Source organism: Somniosus microcephalus, chromosome 22, assembly GCF_052327205.1.
Source record: "Somniosus microcephalus isolate GS21.2 chromosome 22, FLI_Smic_1.0, whole genome shotgun sequence".
Lineage (NCBI taxonomy): Eukaryota > Metazoa > Chordata > Chondrichthyes > Squaliformes > Somniosidae > Somniosus > Somniosus microcephalus.
This window is the reverse complement of record NC_141008.1, coordinates 22,210,519-22,224,209: the sequence shown is the minus strand read 5'-3', so window position 1 is coordinate 22,224,209 and position 13,691 is coordinate 22,210,519. Positions and strand designations below refer to the sequence as shown.

Sequence of the window (13,691 nt, the reverse complement as noted above, 5' to 3'; positions counted from 1 at the left end):
GCTGTTAACAAGCCCATTTAATGATATATAAATTGTCTTCCCCACCGCTTGGTGTTGGATCAGTTCTGTGCAGACAGACCTGACACCTGGGAGACTCGCGTGGTGGCTGGTTGTCAGCGGGTAGGAAACCCGCTGTCAATCTTTGCTATTTTGACAGCGGACCCGCCTCCAAACCTGCACTCTGAGCGCCGGCAAAATTCAGCCCTTAATTACACTTCCTTCTTAGTCCTTGCACTGTTAATTTCACAGTCCTTCAATCTGATTGGTTAGGGAGATACACAGTTGCTTGCTCTGTTCACTCAGGTTCCAGATGCCCTGTTTTCCTCGCTATGATATCAGCTCACCCTTTATAGCAACTTGCTGTGCAAAAAAATTTAAAATCCAAAACATGCAAAGGCAAGTCTAATTGACTGGAGACGCCGTTGGATGCCCTGCCACAGCAAACTATGGCACATTGTTTGCCGCTGGGAGGAAAATTCTCTTCTGTCCCTTTTTTAATACCACCAGTTCATCCCAGTTCAGAATTCCTCCTTCAATTTGAGTAATCCTGTCGTATTCACCACTGCTGATTATATGGCAATTATTCTGTATTTGACATCTGTTCTATCTGCTGATGTGAATTCCAACTACTGGTTTTCTGTATGACCGAATGCACAGGAAAGTGAACTACTGTTATCACATTCCCTTTATGCCAACACTAATTTGCTGTTGATTTGTTCATTTTTCAAAGCAGTTTAACAATTGGACTTAATGAGATGTTAGATTTTAAAAATCATTACAAAATACAAAATGAAATGTCCATGTGTAGTCTTTAAACTTTGTAATACGTTCTACTTGTTGCTTTGAGATAATACTTGAATTTATAGAGTAGCTTTTCTCATGAATGTTTTGAAATGCAGTGATTGTGTTAGCAAGCTACTCCTCATTTACAGATCAATATTTCTGTTTTTCTATAGTGGAAATAAAACAGCCAACTGGAAAGGAGAATACACAGATGCCAGCTGCCAGGTGAGAAGAAAAATTCAAGTTAATAAAGTAAATTGTTTTGTCTTGTCCTTGCAGTCCTTAAACTGAGTGTCATGTTTATCTCTCTATCATTAAATCTAATCCACAGAAGTTCTTAGTCCGTACCTATTGCTGTATTGGATGTGAGAAAGGTGGTGTGACTTTTTTAAATGGAAGCAAGCGTTAAGGGGGAATATTTTCTTCAAAGTACTTCTCTTATTTCCCTACATATCTCTGGAAAACATTATAAAGATTAGCACAGCTTTTGTGGCATTATTCGAGACAAGTCCTCTCATCCTATGATCTTGACCTGTTACCCTGACCTGCATGTCTCTATCTTGCCCCTCTTCCCTCCATCTGCTTTTCCCTCTTCCCACTTTGTGTCTCTTCTGCGATGTATACTCCTGTGATCTGTGCCTGTCGCCCGAGTTTCCCACTCCCTATTTTCCCCACCGCCGTCATTTTTCTCTCTATTTTCTCTCCTCTCCGTCGTTGTCTCTGTCTCACTCCCTCTGGCTCCCGTTCTCGTTCCTCTCCGTTCTGTCGGCCTCACGCTCCCCTTCTCTCCCAAAATATTGACTAGCGGTACTATTATTTTTAGATGATGTGGAGTAGTGAGACTTTTAACGAGGGTGGTAGGCACCTGTCGGCTGACTGAACAATACCAGGTGGGGATAGCACAGTGCATGGAGGAGTAGGAAAGTAACTTGGCTATTTTGTGCTTCCACCTACCAATTAAAAAAAATGTACCTAACAAGCCTTAACAAAAGTGAATATATTTGAATAATACTGTTTGTTTTTTAGCTTTGTTCCAGTTCAGGTGAAAACAGAGCCATGTGATGACAGCCAACCTAGTAAGTGCCACTTTTTCAAACTCTATCAGTGCTGCATGCTTTTTGTTCAAGAAAAAGCTAGAGAATGTTGATGTGATATCAGTAGCCACTTAAAATTTTATTTTTAACTGTAACTTGTGTCTTTTACTTGCATCAGATTTTGCTGGAATTTTATGAAATAGTGCAGTGATTACTCCTAGCAAAGTAAAAGATAGAATATTGAGCAAGCTTTTGGAATTGGACTCAATTGCATACGATGAGTTGTGATTTAGCAAAAATGGACTGAAACCAGCTACTTGAAGGTAAATCGGTATGAGAGCAGTGGGAGGCATTCAGGGAGGAGATAGTGAGGGTTCAGAGTAAATTGGTTCCCACAAAGAAAAAGGGTGGGATTCCCAAATCTAGAGCCTGGATGTTGAGCATACAGGGTAGGATAAGTGGGGTAGGGGGGAAGAGAAGCTTTTGTCAGATACCGAGGGCTCAATACTGCTTAAAGCCTAGAGGAATATAGAAAGTGCAAGGGTGAAATACTGGCAAATAAAATCAAGGAAAACCCAAAGATGTTTTATAAATACACAAAGAACAAGAGGATAACCAAGGAAAGAGTAGGGCCTATTAGAGACCAATAAGGTAGCCTGTGTGTGAAGGTGGAAGACATGGGGACAGTTGTTAATGAATACTTTGCGTCTGCCTTCACAAAAAAAGGACAATGCAGAAATAACAGAAAATGCTGGAAAAACTCAGCAGGCCAGGCAACATTCGTGGAGAGAAAAAAGAGTCAACGTTTCGGGGCAAACCCTTTGTCAAGACTGGAAAAGCACAGGAAATGAAATAGATTAAAAGGCTGGGCTGGGAGAGAACAAAAGAGAAGTGAAGAGACACTAAGAGGTATTCAAAACAAGATGAGATGGTGATAGGACTAGTGGAGAAAAAAGACGGCTCTAGATTAGGTGCGAAATGCGCTGGCAGAATGAGAGACAGCTGCCATGTGGGAGAGGGAAAAAAAGGATTGGGGGGTGGGGGGGTGGTGTGTAAGGAAAAGGCCAAAACAAAGGCGTGGATAAAAAAATAAGTAAAAATGTAATAGGGGCTGAGGTTATGATCTGAAATTGTTGAACTCGATATTGAGTCCGGAAGGCTGTAAAGTGCCTAATCAGAAGATGAGGTGCTGTTCCTCGAGTTTACACTGAGCTTCTGTGGAACAATGCAAGAGACCGAGTACAGTGAGGTCTGAGTAGGAATGGGGCGGTGAATTAAAATGACAGGCGACCGGAAGTTCGGGGCCACCCTTACGGGCTGAACAGAGGTGTTCCGCAAAGCGGTCACCCAATCTGCGTTTGGTCTCCCCAATGTAGAGGAGACCACATCGTGAGCAGCGAATACAGTATACTAGATTGCAAGAAGTACAAGTAAATCACTTTCACCTGGAAGGGGTGTTTGGGGCCCTGGACAGTGGGAAGGGGGGAGGTATAAGGGCAGGTGTTGCATCTCCTGCGCTTGCACGGGAAGGTGCCGGGCGAAGGGGAACTGGGGGTGATAGAGGAGTGGACTAGGGTGTCTCGGAGGGAGCGGTCCCTACGGAATGCTGAAAGGGGAGGGGAAGGGAAGATGCGTTTGGTGGTGGGATCACTTTGGAGGTGGCGGAAATGGCGGAGGATGATCCGTTGAATGTGGAGGCTGGTGGGGTGAAAGGTGAGGACAAGGGGAACCCTATTGTGGTTCCGGGAAGGGGGGTGGGGTGCAGGGGTGAGGGCAGAAGTGTGGGAGATAGAACGGACACGGTCGAGGGCCGGGTCAACCACGGTAGAGGGGAATCCTCGAGGAAAAAGGAAGACATGTCGGAAGCACTGGTGTGGAAGGTGGCATCGTCGGAGCAGACATTGTAGTTGAGGAGGAATGTGAAATTTGAAATTTTAGATGAGATGAACATAGTGAGAGAGGAAATTTTAAGGGGTTTAGCATCTTTGAAAGTAGATAAATCGCCAGGCCCGGTTGAAATGTATCCCAGGCTGTTGAGAGAAGCAAGGGAGGAAATAGCGGAGGCTCTGCCCATCATTTTCCAATCCTCTCTGGCTACAGGCGTGGTGCTGAAGGACTGCTAACGTTGTACATTTATTTTAAAAGGGAGAACGTGATGGACTAAGTAATTACAGGCCAGTCAGCCTAAACTCGGTGGTGGGCAAATTATTGGAAAAAGTTCTGAGAGACAGCATAAATCATCATTTAGAAAGGCACAGATTAATCGAGGACAGTAAACATGGATTTGTTAGAATTTTTTGAGGCGGTAACATGGAGGCTCGATGAGGGTAATGCATTTGATGTAGTCTACATGGATTTTAGCAAAGCTTTTGACAATGTCCCACATGGCAAACTTGTCAGAAAAGTAAAAGCCCATGGAATCCAAAGGAAAGTGGCAAGTTGGATCCAAAATTGGAACAGTAGCAGGAAGCAAAGGGTAATGGTCGACGGATGTTCTTGTGACTGGAAGGCTGTTTCCAGTGGGGTTCCCAGGGCTCAGTACTAGGCCCCTTGCTTTTTGTGGTATACATCAATGATTTAGACTTCAATGTAGGGGGCATGATTAAGAAGATGATACAAAAAATGGCCGTGGTTGATAGTGAGGAAGAAAGCTGTAGGCTGCAGAAAGATATCAATGGACTGGTCAGGTGGGCAGAAAAGTGGCAAATGGAATTCAATCCGGAGAAGTGTGAGATAATGCATTTGGGGAGGGCTAACAAGGCAAGGGAATACACAATAAATGGTAGGATACAGAGAAGTGTAGAGGAACAGAGGGACCTTGGAGTGCATGTCCACAGATCCCTAAAGGTAGCAGGACAGGTAGATAAGGTGGTTAAGAAGGCAGACAGGATACTTTCCCTTATTAGCCGAGACATAGAATATAAGAACAGTGAGGTTATTCTAGAACTATATGAAAGACTTGTTAGGCCATTGCTAGAGTACTGTGTGCAGTTTTGGTCACCACATTACAGGAAAGATGCGATTGCACTAGAGAGGGTACAGAGGAGATTTCCGAGGACGATGCCAGTACTGTAGAATTTTAGCTATGAGGAAAGATTGGATAGGCTGGGGTTGATTTCTTTGAACAGAGGAGGCTGAGAGGAGACTTGATTGAGGTGTATAAAGTTGAGGGGCATAGAGTGGATAGGAAGGACCTTAGCAGAGAGGTCAATAACCAGGGGGGCATAGATTTTAAAGTAATTGGTCGATGGATTAGAGGGGGGTTGAGGAGAAATTCTTTCACCCAGAGGATAGTGGGGCCTGAAAGGGTGGTAGAGGCAGAAACCCTCATCGCATTTAGAAAGTAGCTGGAGATGCACTTGAAGTGCCGTAACCTGCAAGGCTATGGACCAAGAGCTGGAAAGTGGGATTAGGCTGAATGACTCTCTTTTAGCCGACGCAGACACGACAGGCCGAGCGGCCTCCTTCTGTGCCGTAAACTTCTATGATTCTATAAGATCACAAGCTAGTTTCAGATGAGGAAGACCATAATCCCATTTTAATTGATCCATTCAGAAAGATCCTAAAGTCCTCCAATTCCAGGATGTTTGCCGTCACCACTCTTCCTGGCTGTTTACTCCATATGTTGAACACTCTGAAGATTTTTCTGACTTCAGCCTTGAATTTACCTTTTAATAGTTTAAAGTTGTCCCCTTCTCCTAATCTCTCAATTTATTTTCAGGCAACAGTCCAGATGTACAATTTTTGTTCTTTTGTACTTGTGTCATCTCCGAGATCTTTTTGAAGCTGAAAACCCCAAGTTGCTCAAGTCTTTCCTCAAATAATTGATCACTTACGGTGGAAAAATAAGCGGTTATGCATTCAAACAATCCTTGTTGTGGCATTAATTCTGCTCTGAGGTTTGGCCAGGGTACATGTTTCTCTCGAGACACCTTGAATGTACCTGACATGGGGCAAATCAGACACAAGGTTGTTATATAAACCAAAGTCATGACTATAGCAGTGTGAATTGACTCCAAAGTAGTCTGTTTTTCCTTGTGTGTAAATCTATAACTGAAGTTGTTTCATATCAATTATGAATTACGTATTGAGAGATTTCTCATCTAACATTATTTACATTTTAATAACTTGGGTTGCAGTAAACTTTTCCAGAGTTAAATTTCACTGGGTGGTGGTGGGGCGGTGAGGGGGTGGTAGGAAAGAGAATTGGAAACTGAAGGATTGTACCCAACGAGAGAGATGTTTAAACAGGACTTTAGGTAGGTAGTTGGGGTTTTTAAAAATTACATTGGCAGCATTCTTAAAAAAAAAAACATGAGCTTAAATATGCTGCAGAAAACTATTGTTTTATTTCTGCTTTGAAATATAATTCATAATAAAATAAAGTTTACTCCACTTGATTGAATACTTATGACTTGAAATTGAAGCCCTGTATTTTCTATCTGCAACCATTATTTGCAACAGTTAAGTGAATATTTTCCCCAGCAGAACTTTGCTGCTTAATTGTACCAGATTATAAAGTAACCTTTGTTTTGACAATCTACAAACATCTTCATGCAATCAGATAGTCATCTTCGCACTTAAATATGCTCCCTTTATTTGTCAACCATAAATTTTATATACTAATAAATATATATTAAGCAATAGCCTTAACCATTACCCTTGGGGAACACCACTGTTTACATAAGAAAATAAGAAATAGGAGCAGGAGTAGGCCATTTGGCCCTTCGCGCCTGCTCTGCCATTGAATAAGATCATGGCTGATCTTCCACCTCACCTCCACTTTCCTGCACTATCCCCATATCCCTTGATTTCCTTAATATTCAAAAACCTATTGCTCTCTGTCATGAATATACTCAATGACTGAGCCTCCACAGCCCTCTGGGGTAGATTCACCACCCTCTGAGTGAAGAAATTTCTCCTGATCTCAGTCCTAAATGGCTGGCCCCTTATTCTGAGACTGAGCCCTAATTCTAGTCTCCCCAGCCAGGGGAAAACATCCCCCCTGCATCTACCCTGTCAAGCTCGAAGAATTTTGTTGTTTCAATGAGCACCTCTCATTCTTCTGACCTCTCGAGAATAATATAGGCCTAGTCTACTCAATCTCTCCTCATAGGACAATCCCCCCATCCCAGGAATCAGTCTGGTGAATCTTCATTGCACTCCCTTTATGGCAAGTATATCCTTCCTTAAGTAAGGAGACCAAAACTGTACACAATACTCCAGGTGTGGTCTCACCAGGGCCTTATATAATTGCAGTAAGACGTCTTTACTCTTATACTCAAATCCTCTTGTAACAAAGGCCAACATACCATTTGCTTTCCTAATTGCTTGCTGTACCTGCATATTAACTTTGTGCTTCGTGTACAAGGACACCCAGGTCCATCTGAACACCAACATTTCCCAATCTTTCACCATTTAAAAAATAGTCTGCTTTTCTATTTTTCCTACCAAAGTGGATAACTTCACCTTCCACCACATTATATTCCATTTGCCATGTTCTTGCCCACTCAGTTAGCCTGCCTATATCCCCTTAAAGCCTCCCTGCATCCTCCTCACAACTTACATTCCCACCCAGCTTTGTATCATCAGCAAACTTGGATATATTACATTTGGCTCCCTCATCCAAGTCATTGATGTAGATTGTGAATAGCTGAGGCCCAAGCACTGATCCTTGCGGTACCCCACTAGTTACAGCCTGTCAACCTGAAAATGACCTGTTTATTCCTACTCCTGTTTTCTGTCTGTTAACCAATCCTTAATCCATGTATAATAGTATATTACCCCCAATCCCATGAGTCCTAATTTTGTTTAATAACCCCTTGTGGCACCTTATCAAATGCCGTCTGAAAATCCAAATACACCACATCCACTGGTTCCCCCTTATCCTGCTAGTTACAACCTCAAAAAGCTCTAACAGATTCGTCAAACATGATTTCCCTTTCATAAATCCATGTTGACTGCCCAATTCTATTATTATTTTCTAAGTGCCCTGTTACCATGTCCTTAATAATAGATTCGAGCATTTTCCCCACTACTGATGTCAGGCTAACTGATCTGTAGTTCCCCGTTTTCTCTCTTCCCTCCTTTCTTAAATAGTGGGGTTACATTTGCTACCTTCCAATCTGCAGGAACCATTCTAGAATCTATGGAATTTTGGAACGTGACAACCAATGCATACACTATATAGCCACCTCTTTCAAAACCCTAGGATGCAGGCCATCAGGTCATGGATTTCTCCAGTATTTTTTTTTTTTACTAACACTAATTTCTTTCAGTTCCTCATTCTCGCTAGACCCTTGGTTCTCCACTATTTCTGGGAAGTTTTTTGCATCTTCTTCCATGAAGACACATACACAAAGTATTTGTTAAATTTCTCTGCCATTTCCTTATTCCCCATTATAATTTCTCCTGTCTCAGCCTGTAAGGGACCCACATTTACTTTTGCTAATCTTTTCCTTCTTACATACCTTTTACAGTCTGTTTTTATGTGTCTCGCTGGTTTACTCTCGTTCTATTTTCCCTTTATCAATTTCTTGGTCCTCCTTTGCTGAATTCTAAAATCCTCAGGCTTACTAATCTTTTTGGCAACATTATAAGCCTCTTCCTAATCTATAAGCCTCTTCCTAATCTAATACTATCTTTAACTTCTCTTGTTAGCCACAGTTGGACCACTTTTCCTGTGGGGCTTTTGTGCCTTAAAGGAATGTATACTTGTTGTAAATTATGTATTAGTTCTTTAAGTGCTAGCCATTGCTTGTCTACTGTCTTACCTTTTAATGTAGTTTCCCAATCTACCTTAGCCAACTCGCCCGTTATACCTACGTAGTTTGCTTTGTTTAGATTTAAGACCCTAGTTTCGGATTTAACTAAATCACTTTCAATCTCAATATAAAATTCTATCATATGGTCATTCTTCCATAAAGGCCCCTTTACTACAAGGTTATTAATTAACCCTTTCTCCTTGCACATTACTAGATCTAAAATAGTTTGTTCCCTAGTTGGTTCCTCAACGTACTGATCTAGAAAGCTATCTTGCATACATTGCATGAATTTGTCCTCTACACTATTACTGCAAATTTAGTTTGCCCAGTCTACATGTAGATTAAAATCCTTCATGATTAATGTCTTACCCTTGTTACATGCGCCTCTAATTTCCAGATTTATGCTCTGCTCTACATTACAACTACTGTTTGGGGGCCTATAAACAACTCCCACCAATGTATTCTGCCCCTTGCTGTTTCTTAGTCAATTACATCCCTCCCCAGTCCAAAAACATTCCCTCCCCAGTCCAAAAACATCCTTTTAACCACTACTGTATTTTCTGTCCTTTAACCAGCTTTGTAATCTTGCTGCCATGTTGCCTTTAATACCATATTCTTTAATATTATCAATAATCTTTGTGTGGCATCTTATCAAACCTCTTTTAAAAATCAACATATATATAACATCATTGTATTTCCTTTAATAATACACTATTATTTCCTCAAAGAATCTTGTTAAAATGTCAGATGTGACTTGCCTTTTTCAAATCCATGAGATTATACCAGAGATGATTCAATTATGAGGGGAGTGTAGAGAAACTTTTTTCATTGGCACAGTGAAGATTAAGAGGAGATCCGATAGAGGTGTTGAATGTTATGAGGGGTTTATGGTCATGTGTTTTCGGGCATTAAGTGAGTTGGTAATTATAATGGGTATAAGCTAAAGATCATCACCAATAAAATGAAGGGAGAGGATATCGGATTCTTCTTTTACAAATATTGTTGTTCACAGAATTTCACAGAATTTTCACAGAAACCCCACAGTGCAGATAGAGGCCATTTCGGCCCATCGAGCCTGCACCAACACATATCCCACCCGATCCCCGTAACCCCACGTATTTAATCCCCCTAGCACTAAGGGTCAATTTTTATCATAGCCAATCAACCTAACCCGCACATCTTTGGACTGTGGGAGGAAACCGGAGCACCCGGAGGAAACCCACGCAAACACGGGGAGAATGTGCAAACTCCACACAGACAGTCACCCGAGGCCGGATTTGAACCCGGGTCCCTGGCGCTGTGAGGCAACAGTGCTAACCACTATGCCACCGTGCTGCTAGGACATGAACATGAACTGCCCTGCCAGAAACGGTGGTTAAAGCAGATTCCATAATCGCTTTTAAAAGGGAAGTGGAGAAGAATATAGAGATAGGGAAAGGGCAAGAGAATATGTGGCTAGCTCTTTCAGAGAACCAGTGTGGTGTGATGGGCTAAATGGCTTCCTTCTCTGCTATGAGTCTATAACCATGTACATCAGGTTGCAAGGGCAGTGAGGTATGTTAAAATATGCAGTAAACCAGTTTGTACATTTAATTATCTGCCATTGAAATCATTCAACCTTATTCTTAACTCAGCACACTTTGAACTCTTGAAATTGACTTCTAAATGATTAAAGTGCTGTGAACAGTGTGTTGTTGAATGTAACACCGGCTGATTGCTGCACATTTAATGCAAGCTCCACTTCTAATGTGGAGAGAGAAAAAAGAGCCACACGTTGAAGAGGTGCTCTATTGTACTTTTTAAAAATCAAGATGAAGGGTTTTGTGCCGGTTATCAAGATCGACTTTATATAAAAAAAGAAAGGCCTGACGATAGACATTTTTATAAGAATAGCAGATGCAAAATAGCTAGTCGGGCTGCTATAAGTGGTCCCAGTGTTGCTACTTTTGATCGCAGTTCTCTGACTATGATTGTCAGTGTTGCTATGTTGCTGTTGGTGAGAGGAGCATTGGGCTTAGCTGTGGTTAAATAGCCTACTGGCACTCATTGTTAAGAACTGCATGTGAATAATGGACACTTGGGCAAGGGAGTTGAAAATCCCTACTATCCTAACAGAGAGTCAGTCCCTCAGAAAAGGGGAAAACTAGATGGAAATAAACTCCCTTTTCTTCTGCAGTTTCTGCTTTCATTGTTCTGAAAATTGGATTAGTGCTGTATAGAATTTTAATTTTTTGTAACTGTTTCAGGCACATCTGTTGAACCAGTTACAATCAAAGCCGAACCAGAAGATCCAGATTATTATCGATACAGTGTTCAAGGTATTGTGGAAATCCTGCTTAGTAAAACTGGCTTCTGGCACATGTGATAAACATATGCTCAGCATGGTTTAATGAAATAAAAATTGATATATTTATCTCTGTCTCTGTTGTTAAAATCATTGACATTTTAACGCTTCTACTTTCTACTGATTGCTGTATGCACACCATGTGATCAAGCAGTGTTTCAATCCATCAGTCTGATTTGTCTGTGACCGATTCCATCAATTGAGCATATTCCAAATCTGCAACATCAACTTAGCTCAAAGGCAAAGAGAGGTTATGGGCAGAGAAGGAGCATAGGTAGCGAAAGGGAAGTGCGAAGTTTAAAGAAAGGCAGATTCTGACAGTGTCTTAAGTGAGTGCAATATAATGGTGTCATTGCAGGAGAGGAAGGAGATGGGGAAGGAGAGAAATGGCTGCAACTGGATGGGGTTTGGAAAGATTAGAATAAATACAGGTGACAAGAGTTAGTGCCTGAGCGAGCACACAGAATGAGAGTGGAAGATAGACAGAGGAAGATGGGAAGAATGAGAAAGTGGGAGAAATAGTTAATGGATGTCATCGGTTTTTTTGTTCATGAAGGAACTTCACGTAACCTATTATTACTCGTAGTTTAAAAAAAAAAAAGTTTACATTATCGTGCCAGTTTTAGAGCGTTGCATGGTTGACCTACACTGATGCTTTAGTTGCATCACTGAGGGGAATGCTGCTAGTATTCTCAAAAATTCTCCTAGGGAGTTCTAATTTCAGTTGAGCTTTCTAGGCTTTTCCCCCATAAGGAAAGAATAATTTGCAGCTTGCATTGGCAGAAGTTTGTGAATGGATTTGCAAGTTGAAACCTGCCTGTCTCGTGGTTAGAAAATCGTTTCTGACATGGGATTCCAAATGAACCGAATAGAAAAGTGATGGTGATGGAGGGTCACTAGATTGTTACCTCGCTTCGAAGTGCTTAGTTACCATTATAGGCTTAGAAAACTGAGTCTTTTACTCTAGAAAAACAGACACCTTGGGGAGATTTGATTGTGTGAAATAATGAAGGAACTAGACTGTATCCATGTGAGAGAGGTTAGGGAGAACCAGCAGCATGCATTTAAGTTACGCAAGCTTAGAAATAGGTTAGATGTTGGGGGGAAAAAATTATTTTCATCGAGAGTCATCGACCTTTGGAATAAGTTGCCAGCTCATGGACTAAGTGTGAATTCACTGCAAGCTTTCAAAGGGGACCTGGATGTAGCTGATATCGCAGGAAACAAAAAGTAGGTGGGATATTGGGCAGTGTGTCACATGGTCACTCTGGTCTCCCGGAACTTGTTTTGATGGCCTTCGGGTGTCGGGGATTAATTTCCCAGAATTTCCCCCCCTGAATTGGCCTAGCATATATGTATCTGTTTTTGCCTCTTCCAGGAGATTGCATGGGTTGAGGGCGATGGATTCATGATATTCCATTCCATCATAACTGTATGGGACAGGCTTAATGGACTAACTGGTCTTTTCATATGTTTATATGATATGGTTATATACGTTTTTTTAAATTACTTAACCAATACATGCTATGAAGATTAGTAATGGAAGTTAAAAAAAATATTATGCCTTTTATAACAGGCCCTAGTGTAACTACTTCAGAAGCCAGTGATACTGAGGGAGCCTCCCAGTCAAAGTCTTACCAAGGTAATTTATTTTTTCAGAACATTATATTAATATGTAACCTCCCAAGGTAGTTTCTCTGTGATTTTAAGTCAAGAAATACAAAACCCACCAATAAGAGCTGATTTGATGTACAGGAAACTTTCGATTAACCGGCCACTAAATAACCGGAACGCTCTATCCACCGGCAAAATTCGGGAGTCGGTTCAGATAACTTTTTTTACTTTTTTTACTCAATTGTGGCTGTGCAAGCGTGTAGCTGAAGCTGTTGCTAAGCTACAGAGACGCTTGCAAGTTGTGCCGATTGTTTTGAAGCACAGGGTTTGTTGCTTTAGACGGAGCTCTGAGCTCTGTATCTTTTAACTATAGCGTTCGGTTATCCGGCATTGTTGATGGACCGGCACCAGGTCGGTCCCGTCCGTGCCGGATACCAGAAAGTTTCCTGTACATTTAATCTTTGTGTTCTAGAACAAAATTGTTGCAATGTATTTCTTCCCAATTAAATATCTTGTGCTATTACTTTCTATCTGTTAAGATGTTGGGTGGGGGGGGATTAAATTAGTATTACTGCATTGTTTTATTTATTCTGCTTTTAAGTAGAGCTTGCTGTAGTGAGCTCTGTCCTTTGGCATGATACGGGATAAGCTTTTGTTGCTTTCCTTTTTTTTTTGTCAACAGAATTTTTTGTTCCTACAGATGGTATTTAATTGAGCATTCCAACCTGTCCCCAAAGCCTTGTATTTAAAATTCTCAGCCTTGTTTAAATCCCTGAGTCAAAAATTCTCCATTCCTCTGACTCTGGCCTTTTATGCATCCCCGTCCCTTTGCTCCATTGCCCATCATAGGCGGTTGTGTCTTCTGCTACCTAGACCCATGCTCTGGAATTCCATCCCTAAACCCCTCTGCCTCTCCAACTCCTTCCTCATGACCCTCCTTAAAACCCACCTCTTCAACCAAACTTTTGATCACCCCATGTAATATCTCCTCCTTTGGTTTGGCATTCATTTATTCCTTACAGCTCTGCAAAATACCATGGATTTTTTTTTCTATATTTAAGATGTTAAAAGCACTATATAAATGCAAGTTGTTACTGTCTTGGGCTCTGGACATCAAATTGTATGTTGATGGCTCTAATTGAAGAGCCACCT

The 13,691-nt window shown here is 41.4% G+C and overlaps 1 protein-coding gene across 11 annotated transcripts in view; it reads left to right on the top strand.

The window, feature by feature from the left end:
* The window catches only part of LOC147102099 (general transcription factor II-I-like), a 209,191-nt gene that overhangs the window by 88,446 nt on the left and 107,054 nt on the right, over positions 1-13,691 (top strand). For all 11 annotated transcript variants that reach the window (XM_085964295.1, XM_085964294.1, XM_085964296.1 and 8 more), the window contains 4 exons: positions 957-1,008; positions 1,810-1,859; positions 10,828-10,899; positions 12,502-12,567. In XM_085964295.1, coding sequence (XP_085820421.1) covers positions 957-1,008; positions 1,810-1,859; positions 10,828-10,899; positions 12,502-12,567 — 240 coding nt within the window. The remainder of the gene's footprint in view (positions 1-956; positions 1,009-1,809; positions 1,860-10,827; positions 10,900-12,501; positions 12,568-13,691) is intronic.